This window comes from Desmodus rotundus, chromosome 1 (genome assembly GCF_022682495.2).
Source record: "Desmodus rotundus isolate HL8 chromosome 1, HLdesRot8A.1, whole genome shotgun sequence".
NCBI classification, from domain to species: Eukaryota; Metazoa; Chordata; class Mammalia; order Chiroptera; family Phyllostomidae; genus Desmodus; species Desmodus rotundus.
The window spans coordinates 44,275,825-44,301,860 of NC_071387.1; the positions used below are offsets into that span (position 1 = coordinate 44,275,825).

Here is a 26,036-nt window from a genome sequence, read left to right on the forward strand (position 1 = left end):
CTACAGAGGTTGTTTTTTGGAATAAAATGAATTTCAAGAGAGAAGATATCAAATCAAATTGCTCTCTTAAGTAACATAGAATCCCAGAAATGTATTTTGATCTGTGGGTTATTTACTTTGGAGTGGGAATCATAAGTCCAACTGTGTTAATTCTGGTTTTCATTGACCATAACTATGCTTTTGTCTATTAATATAAAAGAGGTAAGATTTAATTGTTCCAATATGTGTTGTAGTCATATATTTAGACACAGACACATTGGTACATATTAAAAAAATTTCATTTATTGGCAGATCTTATAACTTAGGGTCTTAGTCCCAAGGACATGTTGATTTGTCATAATTATGTGTGAGGGGGTGTTACTGGCGTCTAGTGGGTAGAGACCAGGGATGCTGCTAAACTTCCTAAAAATCCTAGGACAGTCTCTATAGCAAAGAACTGTCCAGCCCAAAATGTCAATTCTTCTGAGATTGAGAAAGCTAGAATAGCGAAGCCACAGAAAAACTTTCCTGTAGTTTTTCAGAGTACCTTGCTTTGATACGCTTTAATTTCTTCATAGGTGTGGGTCTGCCACGCCAGCTGGTGGAGCTCCTCCATGGTGTACTGACATGTCTCCAAGTGTGACTTAATGATGTTCTGTGCAATTCGATCTATGAGAAAGAATACCAATCAGTTTGAGGGTCTGTGAGTGAAAACCCACTCTGCTCAAAGAAACCTGCTCTTAATGTGTTTACTCTGGGAATGCTTTTTGGAGGTACTCCTATTGTATTAGACAACCTATTGCCTTTTTTTTTTTTTTTCAATTTTCAGTCTTCTGAAACCTACTGCCTTTTCCTTCTCTGACTGATCACACACCTGGGTCTTACAAGTTGTAAAGTGTTCAAATAATTAGTTATTTTAAAAATAAATACAAATAACCACATCTCTTGCTTTTGGCTTAAAATTTCACTAACAATCTTAATATTTACAGTCCGAATATTTTAAACTATTTGAAAATCGTTTATCTAAGAAAGAGAGAATTAAAATATAAATGTATCTGCTAATATTTTTACAAAGGGAGAATTAAGTAATAATCTAAAAAAATAGTTTTCTGTAGAGGAAGGGGAACAGAGTAGCGGGGCAGGGATAGCAGCTAGAGTTCTCTGATGATATTACTTTTGTCGATTTGGCTTTGGAGCCATGCAGACATCTTACATAATTAATAACAGGAGAGGGGTTAGAGATGAAATAATAGGATTCATGAGTTAATAATTATTGAAGTTGGGTCGAGGGGGCATTTTATTCTCCTTCCCAATTTTCTTTATGATGACATTTTTCTTTAAAAGAGCTAAAAGAGAGGAAATAATTACATTCATAAAAAAGTTGTAACAAACATAATCAGCCTTTTGGGGCCATTTATCCCAAATAAGTTTTATTTGGTGTTGTATCTTAAATACTGATGATTTGGGGGTTGGAGATATGAAATTCGAGCAAGAGAGCCAGACAAAAGCGCTCTCCCTAGAAACCTGCTATGAACCCCTGGAAGTGGACAGAGCTAGTAGGAGGTGCCCCCACGACCCCACCTGCTACTGGAGCGCAAGAACAAGGCGGTGTCCTAGGAAACCAAGACACACACGGATTCTGCATGTGGGGTGCGAGCAGCACGATGACGGCTCATTTTTGGCCTGAGAACTGGTCTTGGCTTATACAGAAATGGAATTTTTCTTGTGTTTCAGGTTACATTTGAAATATTATTTCAAATGTAATTTCTTTTATGATAGTTTTTTTCTCCTAAATAGCCATTTTTCATTTGTCTAAGATAAATGACCCAAAGCAGTACTTAGGTAATTTCTTTTTACTTTGCTAAGCTTCTGGTATATATGGTATAAAATGAATTGAGTTTTAGTAATGGAGAGAATAAAAAAATCTAAGCTTATTAAATTTCTAATGAACTTCCCAAATAAAAAAAAATCTCATATAATCCATTGCCTGGCACATTATAAACAGTGAATAAATAAATTACCATTATTAGGACATTTTATATAGGTTGTCATTAGGGAAACAAAGCAGAGAAATTTAATGTTGGAATCACCGTTACACTGAAGGACGGTATTTCCATATTTACTAGTTTCTCAATCAGAACTATACAGTGGTAGATGTATTAGAAAGTGCTACAAACGCTAACTTATGATTACAGTTATGTTCTATTGGACGCAGCATTGAGCATCTCTAGAGTTTCATTGCTTGTTATCTTACAAAATACTTTCTTTAAAAATTCTATGTTCAAAATTTTACTGAATATCCTCCTATGTTACAAAAAAGGAAGTAACTTCACTATACATCATATTAAAATAGATTCGTGTGCCATGGCTCATCCTTTTTTAAGTTCACTTGGGCAGTCTAATTACTTGGGATCTAAAAAACACATATCTCTTCTTCAGTCGGGATATAATGAAAACATAGATTTTTATAGCTCTGTAGTTTTCAAACCTTTATCTTCTTGGCATAGTTTGTTTTCATTTTCAAAGATACGCTGATTTGTCAGTAATTTACAGGCTTCAGGGTTTATAGGCAAAACCACAATTGCTGCTCAAAATTGCATTGTGAACAACTCTTTATCTGTTCCTTTATGACACATCCTGGCAACTGTCAGACAAAGTTTTAGAATTCCCTAGCCCTCTGCCACCAAAGCTTAGGGTTTCGGGGGGTGAGGATGAGTGGGCATAATAGACAGGTGGGCAGGCTAAGCAAAACCGGAAGTTAAGTCCGCATGCGTGCTTTAGGGCTCAGCCCAGATGTCCATTCCTGTGAAGGCTTCCTTGCTTCTGTGTCCTTAGGTAGAAGGGCCAGCTGCCATTACACTCTGATTCCACCTCCAATTAAACCGTTATTCTAGTCAGACTCACACTGTGGTTATTTGTGCAGATTCTGTTTATTCCATGCCCTTTGAGAGTGTGAGCTCTTCAAGAAGTAGACTGCAGAGTCCAGCATAGTGCCTTCATATTCATTCATTCAACAAATGATTTTTGGGGAAACTACTATAAACCAGTTTAAAGTACAGATTTTTTAAAAAAATCTTTTCAGGGTCTTACAATGATATCACATTGTATCATGATATAACAAATGCCCTGAGTTATTGTGGGATCCCAAAGAAGAAAGTGTCGAAGTCAATCTGGGGGAGGCAGGAGAAGAACATGGAGAAGACGCCGGTTGACCTGGGCCTGAGCGGGAGTTTGTCGCATGGAAAGAGGAAGATGAACCTAAGGTAGAGGGAATGATTTCAAAGGCACAGGTAGAAAAACTAGCTATACGCTTGGTAATTTCTAACATTATATTTTACATCTTTACAACCCTTACCTTCTAGAACCAATTTCCCTTTGCTGAGGAAAAAAATGAGGTTCAGAGTATGTAAGTCTAGACCCATTTTTACAGAGCTAGCAAATGGTGTTTTGAAATTGAGTCTGTCTTTTCTAGCAAGAAGTCTATGGTGTTTGCAACACAGCATGCATGGAAGGGATAAGGAGATTGAAAACTAGGGATGGAAATTGTGACGAGAGACTGGAGAGCTGAGAAAAGAATCTGGGTTTTATCTTGTAGGCGACTGGGAGCTTGTGGAAGCTGTGAAGCAGCAGAGTGACATAATTGGTTTTTTTTTTAAAGTTTGCCAGTTTTTTAAAAAAGATTTTATTTTATTTTTTAGAGAGGGGAAGGGAAAGAGAAAGAGAGGGAGAGAAACATCAATTTGTGGTTGCCTCTCGCATATCCCGCACTGGGGACCTGGTCTGAAATCCAGGCATGTGCCCCAGACTGGGAATCAAACTGGTGATCCTTTGATTCCCAGGCTGGTGCTGAACCACTGAGCCACACCAGACAGGGCATGGGTTTTGTTTTAGAAAGGTGGTCCTGGTCATGGTGAAGATTAGATGGTGTGAGAGTGTATGTGAGATTCATTGAACTGCTGTGAAAATTCAGGCAAGATCTGAGAAGGTTCTGGATTAGGTAAGAACAACAGAGATGAAGTAGAAGGGCTGGATTCAGGACAGTCCTGAAGGAGATACACAGGGACTGCAAATGAGAGGGAGAGGAAGGGGGAGGAAGGGTGAGAGAGAGGGGGAGAGAGAGAAAACGTTCAATATAGAGTAGGTGCTCAGACAATGCTGAGTTATTAAATACGGTGTCGAAAATATCCTCCCTCCCTCCCTCCCCCCTTCCCTTCCTTTTTCTGCTTTATTTCCCAAAGGAGTTTAGAAAGTTAGACTGGGCCTTCATTTAATGATTTTAAAGCCTAAGCACTCACAATGGCTTTGAAATTAAACATCAAGCCTGCATAATTATTTCCCACACTCTTGTGGTGATAAATACAAGGCAAATCTCTTTTTGACACAGACTTGTCAATACCCAGGAAAGCTCTGACACAGTGCAGAAGCAGCCAGTCCCCTTCTACTACCTTCAGTGAGTTGGCAGTGTAGACACACATGCAAAAACCTGAGTTGTGCAAAAACCCGACTTGACCCTCTCAAAGCTCAGGTCAATAGACCACAAGGTAAAGCTAGATTTGGTCCCATGGAGCAGGGCCTGAGGGCTCATTCTGTTGATCAGAAAGATGCACAACCGAGAAGATGGTCTGCTTGAACTGAGAGTCTGCAGTTGTGAAAAGGGGAGAAAGATTTCAAAAAGGGACAAAGGGGGAGACAATGAACACAGTATGCAAAGTTCCTGCTGGGAGCCAAAGGAACTTTCAAGAGTCCTTGCCTGGAAAAATAGAAAAGGTAATAGTAAACGCTATCATCTCCAGGGACCAAACCACATGAGAAAATCCAGACAAAGAGAATGAGGTAAAAGAGCAGAGGATATGGAATCTTTCTGGGCAATCACATTCCCTTCATCCGTTTCCCGACTTGGATTGCAGTTGCTCTCAGAGCTCAGTTTTTGCCGGATTCTTTAATTCGGGCTGCAGTAGGCACATGTTGAATGAGTCAGCATGCATTTGATGGGATAATGGGCCCACATGACTGACTAATGGAAAATTCTACCACCTGCAGAGGTAATGCTCACACTCTGCTCCCTACACTCTGCTCATCCTAAAATCAGGGATTTAGAGATTTAATGGAAAATAAATGCAATTAACATGTTCTCAGCAGTTAAGATTCTGTGTATGTTCAGTGGGACAGAGCTTTGTCCAACTCACCAAGAGTATGTGGATGCTCAAGTTAATAAAATGATATCAAAGAATGAGGAAAACAGTTTTATATGCTCAGTCCAGTCACTTCTTTCAATCATGGTGAGAAAAAAATGTAACTATTGATGCTGGCAAGGGAAAATTGGGTATGTAATTATAAATTGATATTAAGTCAATGATCCTTATTTTCTACTTGTTCATTTGATGAACAATAGCTTGTTCTCACTCTCTCTCTGGTAGTTCATCCTATGTGGATGTATATAACTTAAAAAAAAAATGAAATTGCTGTGTTGATTTTAGACTTTGACCCCGACACCTTTCTCGAAGGAAGGCTTACTGGATGGAACCCAAGGCCTATACCCACTACATAAAATTTGGAACTTCATGTCATATTAAGTAACTTTCTTTATGAGATGGAAATGAAATGTGGGATTCAAGTAAGACTCATCCCAGAAGTCTTTAAAATAGTTGATATAGATGCACGTTCATGGCATAGAGACTGCTGATGGTTTCATGGGTATATATTTATTACCAGTCTTATTAAATTGCTTACATTAAATATGTACAGCTTTTTAATGTCAATCAATACCTCAATAAAAATAGATTTAAAAATAATTGATATAGGGAAATATGCTTTATAATTTTTTCAATATTACTTTGTAATAGTTTCAGGTGTACAGCACATTGGCTAGACAATCATGTACTTTACAAAGTGTTCTCCCTGATTTATCCAGTACCCACCTGACACCATACTATTATTGATTATATTCCCTATGGCATACTTTACATACCCATGATGCTTTATCATTTTTGATTTAAAACAACTTACATGTTGTTAAAATTGTCACACTTCTCTAGAACTATAATCTTAAATCCAGTTAAAATGTGGGCAATAAGAAAAGAGAAGTTAAAGTTTTGAAGGGAAAACTGGAATAAAATTGATGGTAATTGTTAATAGTGTGTGCAAAAAGTTATAGGGCCCTGAGGCTGAAATTGACTTCCTACCTCCATTTCCAAATGGACTGTATCTAAATAATTCTGGAAGTTAAGTGGGTCTCTATTCTCTGAAACTGTAAAGGACTTCCACACTCCTCCCCCATCCTCATTAATCTTCATTGTGATCTATTGAATAAATCAAATAAGTGGGAATGAAATCCCCCTTAAGGCATTTACAGATGGTTGAGATGTATACGATGAAGTTCACACTGGTAAATGGAGTTTTAAAGGTCAATCATATCAGACAACATAAAAATAATATTATAAAGTAGTGCTTAAAGAAATATATGAATAATAACTTTTCTTATGTATTGGTCCACATACTAAGCAAAGTTTGGAAACAAGTCATCCAAAGTACCTAATTCCATGTAGAAAAAGAAGCAACATCTGCTTATTTCAGTGAGATATAAGTAAACTGACAAGCAAGGTGACAACTTCTTGTTTATAACTGTAATGTTATAAAATGAGGACCAGCTTGCAGCTACTAAAATAGCAAGTGACCTTCTGCAGCTCTGATTTCAACCACTCAGCGAGTTTTTTCCACCAAAAGGGCTTATTTTAGCTCTCACTAGACATTTCAGCAAATGGCGCTCTCCAAAGGCTACAGTGTCTCAGGAAGCCATGGATTGCCCAGGTGATTTCATTAGAATCCCACATTCGGAGAGCGAGGAAAGTTGAGTGTATCTTTAAAAATTGCTGCTTTCAGTGTTATTACCAAGAACACCGATGGTACCAAGGTGAGAAAGCTGAGACTTAAAGCTATATATAGCATTGGAGGGGGTTGCATTGAACTTCCTAATTCTTTCTCCTCCCCCTCCTTTTTTTTTTCTCTTTCTCATGAGAAATGATGATTTCTTCTTGGTGAACTATATACCCCCTATTCATTTTTATCCACAAGGGATTTTTTTTTTAACTTGGAAGTATTCTTAAAATACTGTATCTCAGCCTCAATCAAAGTGATTAATGAATTTTTAATTTATCACTTGCCTTAAGGATTTAGAGAACCACTCAGTTCTCTGTTTAGTTTATACTACTAGTGTGAAAGTGGAATTCTTAGGGGATTCATTTTGAATTAATGCCAGGATATCTCTACAGACTTGCTCAAGGCAAGTTTTAAGTGCCTGCATTAGGTTTTCAGAATATCAAGATTCCTTAGAATCCACGCTCTGAGGCAGAAACTGTAATATGTTAGAACAACTGGTTGAAAGGTGAAACATTTAACCAACTGTGCATTTTGTCTTTTTGACAATAGTAGTTTTATAAGTTTTCTATCATTAAATAGAACAAGTCTACTGGTTAGGGTATAATAGATGACAATGTCAGAGAGGACAATGTCAATTTCAAGACCTTTCTGATTTTTCTAATCTCTATTTAGAGATCATTATTATTTTCCTTTTTTTTAGCAAAAATAGAATTGTGCTGTCAGCATAAAAACATCAGTAACACTTAAGCTTAAAACAGTCATCTCTTAGTAACCCTCAGCCTCAATAGGAAAGTAGTCTTTTAGCATTTAAGTTCTTCAAATTCTTTTAAGAAAGAGTTGGGGTCAAAATAACCTATATACTTCATTTGTTGGCTTAGTTTCATGGTCCAATGATTCATTACTTTCACCGATGATTTAGGGTAGCTTTGGGTCTCCTTTACATAAAAAATTCTATTTTTTTCTCATGGTTATTTTATTTTATTTTAGGTTTTATTTTTGATACTATTACAGATATCCTCTGTTTTTCCCCCTTTTCTCCCCTCCACCAAGTCGCCCTCCCCTGTGTGCCCCTGCCCTTCACCACATTGTTGTCTGCGTCCATGGGCTTTGCGTATGTGCACACATGTACTTTAGCTAATCTCTTCCAGTCCCTCTCACCCACTCGCAATTATTGTGTCAGAGAATAAAATAGCTATTTTTTACTTCATATACACCTGACCCAAAATGTTCTTAGAGTTCTTCAATAAAATATATTAATAAAATATAAGATTATCTTATTAACTATATAAAATAATGAAAATGTGATAAATACAGTTCAATGAAATATAAACATAGAGAAAAACAATGAAAAATTCAGATTAATAAAGTAATAAAATAGCTGGGCAAAGGCTGATGAACAAGTTAATAAGAAGGTTAATATTTTCTCAAATTTCAGAAAGCTTAGGTAAGAGCCTTTTAGTAGAAGGTGAGAAAGCAGAAAGTAAAGCAAAAAGAAAAACTGAAAGACTCTGCCTAGCATTTGTGTTTGAGCAGAGTCTATGCGAAGGATGCAAAACAAATGAACAAGATGGCATCTTTTTAATAATTGAATAATGGAAAGCTGTTTTAGATCACAAGAGTTTTGTTTTATTGCAATAGTGCATGTCTAATTTTTGGGAAATTACAGTTCTCTTTCTTCAAACTAAGAAAATTGAGAAAGAATCTATTATGAAAACATTACATTTCAAAATTAACTTTCATAGTAAAAGACCTCCTTCACAGAACAATCAGCAAAGATCAACTCATTTAATGTCCTAGAAATGGTGAGTTGTAAGATGGAGGAAGACAATATGTCCCTTCTCAGATTTTTATTTTGTGCCCTATGGGAAGTCACTTAACATCTTAAAGTCTTAGTTTCTTTGGGTTTAATTTTCCATCTATGGAAGGATTTGGCAGCAGTGACGTTTTCTAAGCCGCTGTGTGAAGCATGGCAACTTGAGTCTGAGGGTCTGCCCAGGAATTCCTCTCTGTTTTGACTCATTGGGTATAAGTCTTCCAGTTACAGAGGTTGCAAGAACAGGTCACAGTCCGAAAAGCACTCTAAGATTCTTGATAGAACAAACAAAAACCATATAACCCAGAGCCCTTTAAAATATTTCCTTATTCTCTTTTAAAAACTGCACCTCCACACACTACCCAAAGCACAGTTAGTGGGTCACAGATGATGAAAACCTAATTATGAAAAGTGCTCAGGGCCATCATTGGGATTGACTGTTACTATTTGGATTTTGTTGACATATAGATTGAGTGTTAATTTGAACACAAGCAATTTCTCCCCTCCCTTACCCACTCTGTGGAAATTTTGTCAATGTATTCCTGACCTTTAGGAAGAACTGATTCAGAGGAAATATTTGGAGACAATTTCACATTTTCTAACATTTAATCTAAAATATTGAAAATAACTTGATTAATTAAATAATACATTTAATTGACTAATAATTTAAAGTAAGTGCTTTCTAAATAGTTTAGCACGAAATTATCCTAGAATAAACCTATTGGAAAACCAAATAGCAGTTCTATAATAGACCTCATAAATATGGTTTAAATTTAAATAGTAAATTCTTCCTTCTCAGTATTGAGGGTATGTTACCAAAAGAAACTTTATAATCTAAAATAAAATAAAAGTCTTTTATTAAAAGACCAAAAATCTTTTTAGTTAGGGACTTTCCCATAGGTTTCCCCAATTTTGTGAACACCACATAAATCCTATACTGGTTGGTAGAGTGAGCCTGATAAATTGGTTGTATACTGTGCTAATAACACTAAAGTGTTGACTTCCTGCAACCTGGTCGTCAGTGGACATTTCTGTGTCCCAGGACCCATGTAGTATATTAACCCTAGATAGCACTTCCCCAAATAGGTGCTTAACATTGAGGCTAAGGCAGAACACGTCCACCCAATCAGTAGAAAAGCGATTTAGAGCTTTTTCCAAAGAGCCAGTGTCAAAGCTTGCACCGACTTAAGTGCTGTTCAACAGTAGGGGCTGTTTCAGAAGCTACTTTATAGGTACAAACATTCCCTCTCTTGAAAAGTCTCCGGCAGAACCTCATGAAATCTTCTTTCTTCCTCCTTACTGCAAAATAGTTCATATCTACTATGGCTTTTAAAATCGAGTGTATAAAATGGAATTGCTTTTCCAATAGCTTCTCAATAGCTTTTTTTTGGGGGGGGTGATAGTTGGATTTTAGAACCTTCTTAAGAAGTTCTAAATTCTGAGTAAAAAAATTAATCTCAAGCTAGTATCTCTATAGGAAGTCTACTGAGGGAGATTAATTTTGCCCAATTTCAACTCAAAATACAAAGGTGATTTAGAAGATTTATCTAACCTAACCAATGCTAGCACATTAGCAAAGCTGTGTGAACAGAGGTACAAACATGGAGAGACCAATATGTACACAAGTACTATAAACATTTGTGTGTAAGTACTTCATTGAACATGTATGTGTGTGTATTGCATCTTCATATTTGTTTAGAGCCTTGCTGGTCACAAGGTGCTTTTGTTTGCATCATGCCATTTACTCTAGTTGTGGGCAGTCACTGCCTGAGCATGACAGTAGGTTATCACAACAGATTACTAGGTGATTTTTAGACTGTCTTCATGAGGTTATTAAAGGATATCTAGAAAGATATGAATTTGAATGACTCCAGAAAAGAACTCTAGTGTTCTTTGTGTCAGGATGCTCTAGAATAATTCATGGCCATGGACCTGTACTCAAGTTGATTAGCCTAGTCCCTGTACTTGGGGAATTATTTTTTTAAGATAGAAAGCAGGATTCTGGAAATAACAACCTCTTGAGAGATATTCTATGGATGGCAAAGAACAAGGTAGTGTTAACATTTTGGAGGAGTCAAGTAAGTCCCTTTTCAGGGACCAAAGTGACCTGAGTAGGTCCGGGTCTAAGGCTGGTTCCTGAAGCTATATCCGAGCAGTAGCTCATTCTTTACATTGATTGTACATGAACTTGAGAAATTGGGATCAGCCACCACCCTCTCCTTGAGCTGCCTCTGATTGTCCTTGATTCTCATGTTAATCAGATATCTTGTATTTATTTATTTACTTGCTTGTTTTCAAGTTGGTGTTTGGAAAAAGGAGGCTGGTACACAATTCTGATTTGATTGTGGTTATTAACTGTATAATTGACTGGGTCATTCTACCCCATGGAAAGTCTTGAATGTGGTCCTGCTCCTTGGGAGGGAGGCATGACTGGCTACTGCCATAGGCAAGTGCTTCAGCCTCCTTCAGGATTGGCTGGTTGCCTGCAAATCCACTCCTTTCCACTATATCCTTCTTCTTGGAAATGGCTGTAACAAAGGGAATATTTGTTCATATGGTCAAAGCTCCCATCAGGAGGTGACAGAACAATAATCCTTCAAAGTCCTTTAGTTCAACCACCTTATTCTCTAGATGAAGATACTGAGCCTCAGACAGCTGAATTAACTTTGAACAAGTTCGTATGGGCTGTACGTGCAGTCAGGACTCTCCATTTCAAGGTACTTTTCCTAACTGCCTGCAGAGGGCCTGTGACAGGGGCGGAGCCTGAGCGTGGGAGTGGGTGTTAGACCACAGTGGCGGTTCACCAGATGTTGTCCCTCCAAGCAAGAAAGGAAGAACTAAAGACAGTGGATTTTCCCTTCCCTCTACCGCCTTAATGACTTTTCTCACAGTTTAGCCTACTTTGGTTCATTCTAGGGACTAACTAGGCAGTTGCTCCTAAATCAAATGCCTACCTATGTTGGGTACAGGCGCAATCAGAGGACATAGAAAGTACGGAGCTAGAGTTAAGTCCTATTCTCTGTGCCATCTCTGAATGAAGACTGAACTCTGTATAGATCCATCTCTATACATAGTTAACATGTATAGAATTTAACTATACATATCTAATATACATAGCTATAATATACATATCTAATATACATATAAATATGCATAGACAGGTTAAAGCAGTTATAAAATACTTATGTGTAGAAGCATGTCATTAAAGGTGCTACCTTAAGACCACAGCACCTACTTGGGCTTCTTAATAAGTACCAATTAAAATACCACCAACTTTTGTAGAATTCCCCACAATAAAACAGGATTAGTCCTATCGTTGTGTTTCTATATAGACTCGATAAAATAAAGTAGTACATTAGAGGGACTAGATCAGTTCTAGGCTAATCCCCCTTTGTAACCCCCTCTAACTATTTAATACTCAGCTCTGGTGACAGGTGAGTTTTCTAATTTCTATTTTTGATGCTTAAAATTCCAGGATCCATAAATAGAACACAAAAGGAATATGAAAGTAAATCTATTTTTAAGATAGGAGAAATCAATGAATTTATATTTCATTGTCTTTACCTGGAGAGAAAATTAGTATAGAACAGCAAACTCAGGGGATGTGTGTAAAAGGCAATTTATTCCATTAGCATCGCAGCTAATTTAATGGATTTTTTTCTTTCTGTTTTAAAAAGCATGCTGTTTGGCAGTTGGAATTGTCTTGTCTGATACCTCTCAGATGCATTGTCAGTCATCCCTGAGCATAAATGAGCTTTTTATTAAGAGTATTAGTCCTGCAGAATCTCCCAACCCATCTGAAGGCCATTGTGGGGGACCAAAAACATGAGCTTCCAGTTTCCTTCCCTGCTTATTTGCGAGGTATCCTTTAGCCAGACTCCTCTCCCTGCCACCAACGATTGCAAAGTTTTATTGCCAGAGATACAACACATCCACCATGCCATCTTGAAGGAAAATTCCAGCTAAACCCAGTTAGTACTGCTGCCTAAATATGAATTTGAAGCTTACTTTTGCCTTTCTCTTATTTCATGTCTTTTTGTCCTATGCGATTTTGAGAAACCCAAAGATATAATTCTTGAAATGCTTAATATTTTTCTGTTTGTTACAGGAACTACTATAAAGGACACATGGACAAAATCAAGGGGGAGGGTGGAGGTGGGGGAGGGAGGGGGGTTCAGCTGGGGTGGGGTGGAGGGATGGGGAGAAAAGGCACACAACTGTAATTGAATAACAATAAAAAATTAAAATTAAAAAAATATTTTTCTGTTTGTTTTCTATTTCCAAAACTATGCGGAAAAATTATTCCTCATAAGAGATGTGGCTCAGAGTAAGCAATAGCCCCCGTCTCCCTCATCTGTGGGAGAGTTTGTGATACCATCATGCCTGGGGCTTATATAACACTGAGTTGCAATTACTTATTTTCCTGTCTGGGTCCTACATCGTGAGGTCAGGAACCATGGTCTGCTTGCCTTGAGTGCCTGGCATATCTCAAAAATATGCTTCTGGAAGAATGCTTGGCAGTCTAAGACAGTAGAATGATACCACGTTAGAATGTAGGCTCCCCCACTTAACTAACTCTGTGGTCTGGGAAAATTGCTTCCCTGTTTTGAGCCTTCATTTCCTCAAAATAAATCTTCATGTCTTCACTGCACAATTGGATGACTTCTTCACTGTCCACCTGAACGCCCTGGCGTGAGGCTCAAATTGGCCAACATACATGAAAAGTCTTTCTACATTTTTCTCCATACAGAAGGTATTATTATTAGGTTCATAACCTAGAAAGTCTGTAGTTTCTTGGGTGCACTTTTAGAAAGACAGGTTTGGTTTTTCTAGGGGAATATTCTTGACTTTGATAACGTTCATGTAACTGACTTTTGGGGGTCTTCATGCTGTTACTTACGTAGCTGTTTTGTGGTTCTTAAACATGTATGTATTGAAAGTTTCCAAATTGTAAGAGCATAATTACATGGAGTAATCCAAAAAGTGATTACAAATACCCCTCCTGTTAAGATGACCCAATACCAGAATAATGACCTGATTGTACACACTTCATTGTTCTCTCAGAAACCAGAGGGAGCAGATCAGGCCTTTTAGTAGCCAAGAGTGATGCTAAAAAATTCCTTAGTGTGATATAGCCTTGCATTCACCCAATGAAAAAGGTGCCAAACTGAGATTTTGTGGTTTGTCCGCAGAGGATTCTCACTACGACAGCTTGCCACTGGCCACGTTAGTGCGGATGCCCATTAGCCAAGTCGAGCCAGAATGTCAGCGAGCTCTCACTGTAAGCTTCTCTGGAGCACCTGGCAGGGCTTCAGGCGGGCAACAAACACCAAACGTGTTTTGTGGTGGGAATGCCAATTAGCTCATGGGCTCCCTGTGCTGACGGGAGAGAAGATAGCATGGTGGTTAAAAGGACGGGTTTTGATGTTATTCAGACTTGGGCTTACATGCTTACTTTGCTTTTTACAAATTTTGTAACTGTAACCTCAATTTTTCAATCTGTAAGATAGATATACATGCTTCTATAACAGGCATAATAAGATTGTTGTGAGAATTAAATATAGGACATCGCTCAACATGATGTTGGTGCTCAATGGAGGGTAATTATATGACCCGTAATAAGTAGCAATGTTATTGAGTGATAATGAAATTGATAACATTATAATACCAGCTATGTTAACAATAATAAGGCTTATGCATGACAGAAGTTGTCTTAAGAATTTGAAAATATTAAATCATTTAGTCAACACACTCAGGTAGGGACTATTATGGTCCCAGGCTTACAACTGAGACCCAGAGGTTAGGTAAATTGCTTCAGGGAGAAGGCCCACCAGGTTTTGAACTCAGGCAATCTGACTCCAGAACGAGAGTTCTTAACCACCAATGCCGTACCTCTGATGCCTTCTCACCCAATGGTACTGTGATGGACTTAGTGTTCTAGTGAAATAAGTGGCAATTTTTTAGATTGTGCAGGAAAGAATAGCGTGTCCCATTATTGTGGCTTGTCATGGGTACCTACATTTGACACCCATAGAAGAAGTTGTGTCCACTAGATGGCATTGCTGTCTTAACAAAATGTGAACTGAGTCAATACTTAGGCGTCAGAGAATGCTAAATATGGGAGCGCTAGCAAGATAATCTCATAGCATCCCTAGACATCTGATGGAAGAAGTTTCCAAAGTTCAGGGAATATCTGGAGATATTCTAAAGACTAATGGTATCTTGAAAAAATAAAAAAATATATATATTAGTTCATTTTGGGTTACTAACCCACTTTGGGTTAGTTCATTTTATCACTGTATAGGAAACCTGGATGAATTTTGAAATAATCTAATTCAAAGGCATCAGTTCAGAGATGAATAGACGGAAGGCCAGAGAGGAAAAGTGACTTGCCTAAGGTTACCAGACCAATGGCTTTGACTGTATTTTTTCCCATACTTCTTAGTGATTCTAAATTACAAAGAAACTGATTTTTGAATTCTTATAAGTCTTTATTTTTTGGGTATGGGGTAGAAGATTGCCAAGCAATTGTGAGTTTTGTTAAATTAGGTTTTAAACACATGTTCCAAATCAATAGCAGTCTCTTGCACTTAGATATTAAGTGGGACAAAAGTGAAAAATTATTCTGATTTCTTTTCTTCTTTTTTGTGACATGTTCTCTGGGAAAGATTAAGTGACTTCACTTATAAGGACTGTCCCTATTGGTTGACAATGTAGTCTGTGGATTTTAAACCCACAACAAGTAGCACAGCGAAAGGACTCTGGAATCGGACTGTCTGGGGTGGAGCTTCGCTCTATCACTTAGTAACCAAAGGACCTTGGGAAGGCCATAAGACATCTCTAAGCCTCTGTTTCCTCATCTGTAAAATGGGAAAAATATTTTCACTTATAAGATGCTCGTGAAAATTCATTGTATGTGAAGTGCCTGTGATGTAGTTAAAAAGCACGGTTAAGGATAGCAATAATTATAAATATTTTTGTATTATAGCTGCTGTTCAGGTTCCTATGTCTCTCAGATGTGAATGTTGTTACAGATATTTTGTCAACAACTTCTTTACTCACTCTCACATCCTAAATTGCTAAAAAGAGAGAAAAAATGTTTCAGGTTTTGTAACTGTGTAACATTGCTTCTTCCTCAGCCAGATGGTGGAAGTAGCCAAGACACATATGGCATGTACTTCACTAAGTGTTCACATCAACTTTATTTAAAACTCTCGTAGGCTTTAGGCTCCTACTCACAATGTAGACAGAGAAGGTGCCTGAGCACATGGTATATAAGCAGTATCAGCCAAGAGTTATTGGGCACTGGCTGAGTTCCGAACATTGCTCTTGTTTTTCAAGTATTAACTCGTTTAATTCTTACAACAACCATGTGCTCTATGAACTAATACTTTTCTCTTTTTAAAGATGAACAATCAAAAAAATATATGAGTAAACTGGGATTTAGAAACCTGCTCCAGCTTAAATAGTAAGCCACAAAGTCGGGTTTGAACTCAGGTGTCCCAGTTCTTAAACACTCTTGCTCTGCCATCAAACAGGGTGGGATGTGAGGAGCCCAAAGGTTCCTGAGCTCTGCATTGCTTTCTCCAGCACACTGCATACTGCAACAAAGCCTGGCACAGTCATTGTTCTTTTAGCCCTTCTAGGCTACTGTTTACATGCAACTCTACATCAACATTTTTATGGCAATAAGTTAATGAAATCAACAGGTTAAACATTTAATAGGCTCCCGAATTTCACAGGGTAAAGCACATTTGCAACAGGTCAGCATCCTAGGATAGGGCATCTGGAACACCACTCCTTAGGAATCAGAGGACATCACGGCAGAAAAAGGATTGGGTTGCTGATGCAGTCATGTCTGGGTCTAGCCTTAAGAGTTTATTTGTTGCTCTTAAGTCCTGCAACATTCCAGACTACACTCTCTCCTTACCAGTAACTCAGACTCTATTCCCATGTAGAATTCTTCAATTCAGGTTTACAAAAGGCTTAGAGGTATTCTGGTCTACCCCTCTGACTTTACTAAGAAGAAAATTGAGGTACCATTTGCTTACAGTTTGTCCCCAGTTATCTGAGAGGGAGAGTTGGAGCCTCGTTCATTAAATTACTATATATTATTTCGATATCCCTTAGTTATTTCACATTAAATAGCACCACTTTGAATCCTTGCTAAAAATTTCCTGTTTATACCCATAACATTTTTCTTTCAGTGATGAACCCAAATTTAACAGATAGTGTCTGTTCTTTATAGATAGCATCTTTCTATTTATAATTTCTTTCTCTTTTGCTTGAGACAAACTTTTATTGGGCCAGGGAACAATGACATTTATTAGAATATATTTTAAAGTCAATTAGTTTTTTTCACTAGAAGGCATGAATGCAAGTAATTCAACATAGACTAAGATAATGACCGTACAAAATAGGACCAAGGCAGCTTCAAAGCAGAATTTCCAAAATTGAGCTGGGAGGACACTTCCACTTACCGATTTCAGTCATTGTTATCCCTGGTGCTAACTGCCCGTTGTTGAAAGAGCTATAGGTAAACAAGTTGGGTACGGAGGTGAGGTCATAGATGGGTTCTTGTTTTATCTGTTTGATTCCAGTCATGTCAAGTCCTGACTGATCAGGGGATGGCTGGCCGGAATCCACGTTGTAGTAACCCTCAGACTTGGGCAGGTCGATGACGTGTCCGTTGGCGTAAGTGCCGCCAGCTTCGTTGTTCAGGTTGCTGAGGCTGCTGCTGTACACCCTGGCCAGGGCTTCCGCCTCCCCACTCTGCTGCTGTCGCTGCTCCTGCAGCCGCTGCTGATGCTTCTGCACTTCCGCATACAGGCTGTCCCTTTGCTTCTTGGACATCCTCCCGAACTTCACAGCTGGGTCAGAGAGAAAAGCAGAAAACAGCACTTGCGGTTATCATTCTCATTAACCATCTCAAGTCCAAGGTGTCATGGATGGTTGTCCCCTCAACATCAAATGCACAAACTCCTACTATACCATAGCCCACGAGCTCAGTCATTTGCACTCCGCATTTGGCAAAAGTTTATATTCATGGGATTCTGTACTGGTTTAGGTGCACAGTGAGAACGAAATCTAAGCTAGGAAGAAATTTGGGAAAGTTTATGTATTTTTTGTGGCCATGAATTTAGGAAGCATATTTCCTTGTTATCTTTTTACTTGTTGGAAAAAAATCATAACAAACCAAAAATGACCAAATAGTACCTCTTATTAAAATGTCAACCGAAACTCATTTTAGCTTCCCCTCCTAAACATTAGGATTACTAGATTGTTGGATAGGACCTTATTATTTCACTATTTTCTAAGTAGTGTGTTGGGTAAGAACAAGGACGTGAGGCAGGGTGGTAAACCCAATTTTAAGTAAACCACACATTTGCTTTCAGTTGGCTTTTGGGATCAAATGAAAAGGATCTTTGGAAAATAGCAATTTTGTATATTCAATGCAAGTGACTCCTCCTCTTCATTCTGCCACCCCTAAGTTTTCTAGCCCATCTCTTCTGGCAAAATCCTTAGCCATTCACAGTTAAAAGGAGGAACGGGCTCTCTAAGTGGTCATAGAGTAATATGAGGATTCTTTCACTTGAATGGATGGTTTCTTAACTTACAGAGCTTCATCTCCTGGACTGCTAAGGATAGTGACATTTTTTTCTCACAAGCTGTCAAGTCCCATTTTAGGGTGTGAAAATCCTGAGTCAAGGGGCCACCGTGCCTGAATCGTCAAGCAGTATGTCATTCAACTCATAGTGGGAACTATGACAAACTTGGAGGTTCCCCTCTAAGTTTCTGTTTCCTTTTCTTTTGTGACACTCGTCCTAACACCTGTTGTTGTTGGGAGCTCAGAGAACATAGAAAGAATAAAGTGGAGAATGGAATCGGGTTCAATCCCTGATTTAGTCGTTGGGGTTGATGAGTATAACTTCTGAGAATAACCAAATGGTGAAGTGCTGACGAACTCTCCCGCATGAAAGGCCCACAGAAGAGGACCCTTCTGTGAAAGAGCTGCCGTTTCACCCCCAATGTTCCTTCAATATTCATTTTCTCTTTTCATTGGTTACAGAGCCACCACATTTTATCAAGTATCAGCTGTTCAAAATGGAGACCACATTTCCCAGCCTCTGTTCCTGCGGGATGTGGCTACGTGATTAAGTTCTGGGTAGCTGCACACACTTCCAGGTGTTGGATATGCCATTTCCTCCTTCCTGCCTGTTCGATAGTGGATGTGAGGACACTTAGAGCAGCCGAAACTCTTCCTCTTCCTCGTTAGTTCTTCTTAAAAGCCTATGTTCTTGCTTTCTGATGCTGCCTAAGTTGGAGAACAAAGTGGTAATTATCTAGTAGTTTTTCTGAATGAAGACAATTGATCTGGTTAATTCATACCAAATTTCTCTTTCCATCTCAGCTGTTGTTTCTACAGGGTCTTGAATCATTTAGATCGTTGTGTTTAACTTTGTTTGTGGAGACACTGTCTTTATTAGACTCAGCTTCTCAAAGACAAATTTATTTGATTACTAATTGCTGTGGTATTTGTAGTTTGTTCACAGACAGAATTCTATAGTAACTTTTATGGAAACGGTTCTCTGTGCCTTTATGCTATACCTTTATAGATAATTTACTACACATACTTCTCCAGTAGAAAAAAATTTTGTCTAAGATAAGATTTTGTTTAAAAATAAATCACAGTACATTTGGGTTTAGAAAGAATGTCCCTCCCCCCTCAAGAAAGTGATGTGACATGCTTCTCATTTGCTGACCCTCTCTTGCATTCGTATAGGCTTAGAACAGCTCTTTGTTACAGAGCTCTGGTGCTGAAAACCAAATTTGTATCTGTTGCTATAGATTAAGATTTTAAAAAAAAGATTTTCTTTCTTTATTTTTAGAGAGAGGGGAAGGGAAGGAAAAAGGGAGGGAGAGAAACATCATTGTGTGGTTGTCTCTCATGTGCCCCCAACCGGGGACCTGGCCCTCAACCCAGGCATGAGCCCTGATTGGGAATCAAACCAGTTACCCTTTGATTCACAGGCCAGCAGTTAATCCACTGAGCCATGCAAGCCACAACTAGATTAAGACTTTTGTTTCAGCTTGAGTATATCTACTTTTTGACTTACTTTAATAGAATAGTTTTGCATTTGTTTAAAATTTATACTGAGAGAAAAATTGATGAGAAACTCTTCTAACATCAAGATAGAAATGAGATGCCTCTTTTTAAATTCCTTTCCACTCAATCCTTGTTTTAGATTTCTATGCACTGTATTTAGGTGAAATACACATAGTGGTGGATTGATTTTATTAATGACCCCGATTTCTCTTACCTATTCCCATGTTCTCCCCCATGTAAATTTGCAGTGCCCTGTCATCTGTGTGGGCATTCTTACCCCACTCCCTGACTCAGGGACATATGGCCTGCTCTGGGCCAACGGGATACTGATGTACGTGACACAAACAGAGGCTTGCAAAGTGCTTGTGAGATGGAGCATCTCACCGTGAAAAGGCCATGCCTAACCTAGCCTGCTGGAGGGTAAGATGTGTGCAGTAGAGCCAAGCCACCTCAGTCTTCCCAGGCAGGGCCATCTATAATCCACAGAGGCACAGACTTACCTGTAGTTGATGGCAGATGAATCAATAAGCCCATTCAAGACACTGTATTTAACAATTTTAAGTTCACAAGTATGCTGTTAACCATAGATCTCAAAATCAAAGCTAACGATGTCCAATAAGTATGCTGTCAAGACCTGTGCCCCAGTGAACATCTGAAAACTCAGTGGTGAATAATTATGTCTTTTCCAAGAAATTAACTTACCAGGTCACTGAGCAAACTGAAATATTTTCAGAGAAACAACTTTAAGCCTCACTATCTTTTGGAATTATCAGCCTCATTCTAAATCACGGACTTTACTGACAATTACTATAATACTATTTTAAAATGAATTTTCCATTTATTTCAGAAATACTGATGAGTCAGTGTTTCAGTTTTATGCCCCTTCCTATAATAAATGTGGTGATGTATTTGGGGGAAAATTATGGTACATGGCAAAAATAAATGTTCAGTAGGTTTGTTGAAAGTTATAACTTTCCTAACATATAAATAATTCCTTGTCACTCTTTGTAAATACAAGGTATGTACATTTGTTGTATTCACAGGTTTATTTCAGCAAAGGCTGTATTACTATTATATTTTCAAATATTAGCATTCTTCTTACCACTAACCATTAATCAGAATGGCACATACTTTAAGTGTTTGCCCCTCTCAGACTTGCATTATGCTGTTAATGAGATTCACTTGAGTATAGAGGCAGTCTCTTGTTAAACTGCAAGCTCTCAAAGAAACGAGCACAATACTGTATACATTGCAAGTGCTTTATAAATATTCAGTGATGATGGTATTTGCTCATGATAAGCTCTTAACCCTCATTTTGATCCCACACTAGTAAAGAACAGTTTTACACAAAATACTGAAAATCTTTTCATAGTTATTTGGATTGTGGGATTCTAAATGAAATGAAAGTTTTGGGGATAACAATGAGACAAAGTCACTGCTTCTTCAAAGACTTCTACTTACCACCATGTGGCAGCTAGATGCTTGTTTTTGGCTTTGAGATAACCCATTTGCAGAACTATCATCTATGACTTTCTATAGTTATTTTGGAAATTATTTTCTCTTACTATTTTTGGCTGTAAATTTCTCCATGTTTACATCTTGCTGCTCACCAAGGAAACTGGTCTTCATTTAACTCTTAAATTTCAGGGATGTGCCTTTATATTAAATAGTGCTCTCAGCTTTGTAGGAAAAAAATCTGATCCAATCTATTCAAGCATATTCATAATTTAAAAATATTTTACCTGATCCTCCTCCTCAAGTGTCACCCAACAGAAACTCCAGTGATGACAGAATGTCCCCTGTGCTTTCCAGCAGGATGGCCACAGGCCACATGTGGCCATCGAGCACTTGAAATATAACTAGTGTGACTTAAAAACTGAATTTCAAACTTTACTTAATTCTAACTAACTTTTTAGGTTTAAGTAATGACACTTGAAAACCAGACTGAGTAATGCCATTCTGAGTGAGAAGCCCGTCTGTGGAGCCTGTCTTTGCAGGGCGGCTTCTATTTTTTCACAGAGGCGCGCCCCTGACAGGACACATACTTGGTTACTGAAGGGCAGGTGCTGTGTTTTCTTGTCAGACCCCAATATCTTCTTACTGAGGCCAAACATCTTCCTTTTGGTTGGTTTGTTTTTTTGTGGTTGTACAGTTGGGAACAGTTTACATTGAAGATTCCTGCAACTAACATTTTTGAAGGGTCCAGTTAAAAGCAAAAAGAAATAAGATAGTGGAGAAGATGCAGTGGGTGTACACAAGGTATTAATTCACACACACATATACATGCATACCTTCACCCTATTATACACACAAACACATGCGTATGTATTCCCAGCAGATTTGATCTTTAAGTCTTTGCCTGAGCTAAATTTGAACAAATTTGTTATTGCCAAGCTTGTCGTCTGTTCCTCTATTTGTCATGGCTAATAAACCACTATAGAAGTGGCGATTCAGGAGAGAATGAAAGTCTAGTTAGTGATTTCCACAGTTAAATCAAGCTATCTACTAGCACCATGTTATTTTAGTAACCAGGTATGCTGGAGTAAGCATCCTCAGAGCCAGGCATACTTGACAGAAAGAAAATGCAAATATCAAAATGAAGATGCTACTTATGTCTGAGGGAAGGAGGGCATAATGTACGTAGAAAGAAATTATGTGTGAGAACGGTTTACCCTAGCTACCGGCACTACTGCTAAAACACTTTAAAAATATTTGTTTAATTAGTAGAGGCAGTTATAGTAAATTAGCAACAGGAGAAACGCCATCTTTCTTTCTTGTGTCCTTACTAGAAATAGCTAATCAATGATAATTTTAGGGTGTTCCAGTTCTTTAATACCACACATTAGGCATTACTTATTAACAGGAGATGAAAACTTATTTACCTTCCCTGGTGTTAGTATGATTTATTTGGTATAAAGTATCCTTTATAATCAAGGTTCAGACCAAACTTGCAGTATATAACGTAGTAAAGAAAAATTTGTTTTCCCTTGGAAAGAATCTTTTCTTTTTCCTTCTGCTTGAGCCCCTTGTCCTTATTCCCAACCACCACACCCATTCTTGAGCACTTCTTATTATTTGTTTGACAGACATGCTCAGGAAGCATTTTGGAGGATGTTCCTGGCAGCCTCAGGATGGTCTCTGGACCGAATATTAAGATGGACCATATCCTTAATCCCCAGCATTCTCAGACAGTGTATTGCTTTTACTTGCATAGGGATTTATATGCTGCAGTAAATTTCTTCCCTTTCAAAACAGAATGTGGCTCTATTCATTGAGTGCTTCTCCTCCTTCAACACATTTCTTTTATGTCTTGGGATTCAGACAACATTCTTTTGTGGGCTGATGTCACTGATTCTGCCTGGGACCATAAACCCATCCTTTGCTCCTGATTCTGTTCACCATCACAGACCCACAAGAGCTGCACTCCCAAAAGAGAGATTTCCTTTTATTGGAAATAATGAATTGGAAGATAATAATAAAAAATAAAGTAATACACTTTATTGGAAGAAGTAATAAAGACAAATACCATTGGCTTATTCTCTTTGAGCAATTATTAATGTGGCTTTTCAAATGCTGCCAATTAATATGCTGCCTCTTATATTGTAGAAACAAAGTACAAAATTATTAACTCAAATTCCCTTAAAATTTTACTAAATAAATCTTAACTCCCATCCTCCAATTCTTCACTTTAATTATGTGGAAGTACACAGTGCTATAAATTTACCCTAAGAGTAAATTTATATGGTTAGCAAGTCTAGAAAAACAAATAAACAAACAAAACATCATTTAGACAATAAATAGAAAAATTTGGGAAACTTACATCTTTTCATCTTTAGAAATTACCTGTAAACTAAAGGGCTCAAGTCATATTCTTCTTCTTTTTCTTCTAGATTTATCTCACAGGTGTACTTTCATGCACAACACGTTTATATGGATTGAGAATTAGAGAAAAGATAAACCAAGATTCACAATATAACTATTTGGAGAATGCAAGCTCAGAAGTAAGTTGTTTATGTGCCTAAATATCAAGACCTATGTGGAGGTGAATTTATCCAAATGACTGAAAGGTCCATGTTTAATTTAATAACTCATAAAATCCCTTCATACTAAGATAGAGTACATGCAAATTATCCAGTCTTTAAAAAATCTGGAAGCATTTATTTTCTCGTTTTTGATGGCAGTGGGTCCACACCACGCTGAACTTCAGTAGAGACAGTGTGACCAGGAGCGCAGAATCCACAATGCCTCACAGAAAGGGAATAAGTATCAGGGGCACTGTGTGTGTCTCAGGCGCTAGGAAAAAGGGAATGCTATGGTTCATTAAACAAACATTTAGGTGCCTGCTTTTAACCAGACGTGAGGATACAGTGGGAACAAGACAGAAATGGCCCCAAGACTCAGGGCTGCTCACAATCTGATGCAGGAGTGCTGTGGCCAGTGGCAGTGGAGAAATAAGTAGTTTTGATGAATGCTTAAAAATGGAAGAACAGCTAGATGAAATTGTTTGTTTTTTATTTTCACTCTTTTATTAATCTGAGAAGGTCTTTGTTGAGTCAAGCCACCCATTTGGGTTGGGCCTGAAGGAAAGTGCACCCTTGAGTCACATTCTGAGAAGAACTCTGCCTACCCAACCCTTCTAAGGCTCAGACGGCTGCAGTTGCATTTGGGATCTTCATCATGACTCAGAAGAGTCTACGTCTTTATCTGAATAGCTGTGAGCAGCAAGTGGAGCTTCTGGGCTTCCTAAAGAAACGCATTCTCGTCCTTAGCATCTCCACATACTAAACAACTGTGGAGTCAGACTTACCAAAGCAAACAAATGGTTCCAGTTTCCTAGGGCATTCCAGTTTTAGCTCTGAAAATCTCATGTCCCAGGAAGCCAACCCTTCATCTGCAGGCAAATCTGGACAGCCGGTCATCTCTCAATCTAGGCCTATGTGGCTTTCACCTAACCTAGTTAGCACAGGTTGCTCCACAAGCTCAGTAAAGTCTTTTCTTCATATTTCATAGGCAATACTATATTTTTATATGTTCTTACTTTTCCTCTTAATGCACTACAAGCACATGATTTTTTTCTTCTTATCTCCCATTCCCTTTGTCTAGAATTCTTCCAGCAGCTTAAACAGACTCCAACAAAGCATTCTTTATGTAGGAAGTAGGAAGGCAATGCCTTACCATCTCTTGACATTCCTAGGGCAAGACACTTCTGCAGTCGGCAGTGTTGGCAACGGTTTCTGTTGGTTCTGTCAATTAAACAGTTTCTCTGCCTTGGGCAGGAGTAAGAGGCATTGTTCTGCTGGCTCCTCCTAAAGAATCCCTAGAGGGAAAAAAAGAATGGGAGGGAAATAGATTTATAAGGATGGAAACACAGACCATTAACATATATGTCTGCTACATTTTCTGATAGTTGAGGAAACACAGAAGCTATTTAAAGGAAGTCTAGTGACCTATTCCAGGCCTCTCAGCAAGATGGGTATTGAGCTTAACACCTAGAAATTTTCTAGCTTTCCTCTTGTGAAAGATGTTACTGGGATGGAAACAGAGACCATTAACATATATGTCTGCTACATTTTCTACAGTGAACATAACTGAATTTAGTTTTTATCTCCCTTAGGATAGCTTACAGATATTTCTACTAGGAAAAATATACTATCTACAGAGATATGATGGTATTATTCATTCATTCATTCATTCATTCATTCAATGTCTATTACGGATGTTTGCGAGCTATGGTGTTCTGTGTGAAGAAAAGTAGAACAGAGCTCCTGCCCCAAAGAGCAGTGAGAAAGGAGTGGCAGAGGGAAGTGTCCCTGTAAGCCAGATATGACAAAACTTGATGGGGCCTATAATACAGGCTTATGTCGGGTGCTGTGGGTTGAGGGACTTGGGGTGTTGGTTACAATAGCAGTATCGAGGAGTTCGGGCTCAGTATGTGCCACTATCTTCTTAGTTTTTAAGATGCATTTTTGCTGATTTGAAAATTTTTGAATTTGGCCAGAATGCATCTGGGAGTTTGGTTTTTGAATCAGTGATGTACCTTATAATCATCACATCTTTGAATAAGAGAATATGGTATATAAACTGTTCAATAAAAAACAAGCAATAAGTAAAAGCTGAATTACTGCTTTATGCCTGGCCTCAGGCTATGGTGATGCAGGAGGTTTTCATGTAAATAAGTTTGGGTCCTGTCAGTACAAAATGAACTTCTGTAGACCATTTATTACCCTTCTGAATAAAGCCACAGCTGCATTTATTATGTTT

General features: G+C 38.2%; 1 protein-coding gene across 2 annotated transcripts in view; it reads right to left on the minus strand.

Moving 5' to 3' along the window:
• The window catches only part of RORB (RAR related orphan receptor B), a 187,130-nt gene that overhangs the window by 25,487 nt on the left and 135,607 nt on the right, over positions 1 to 26,036 (minus strand). For both annotated transcript variants that reach the window (XM_024555525.3, XM_024555515.3), the window contains exons 3-5: positions 24,951 to 25,092; positions 17,149 to 17,538; positions 527 to 648 (exon numbers count right to left, since the gene is read on the minus strand). In XM_024555525.3, coding sequence (XP_024411293.1) covers positions 527 to 648; positions 17,149 to 17,538; positions 24,951 to 25,092 — 654 coding nt within the window. The remainder of the gene's footprint in view (positions 1 to 526; positions 649 to 17,148; positions 17,539 to 24,950; positions 25,093 to 26,036) is intronic.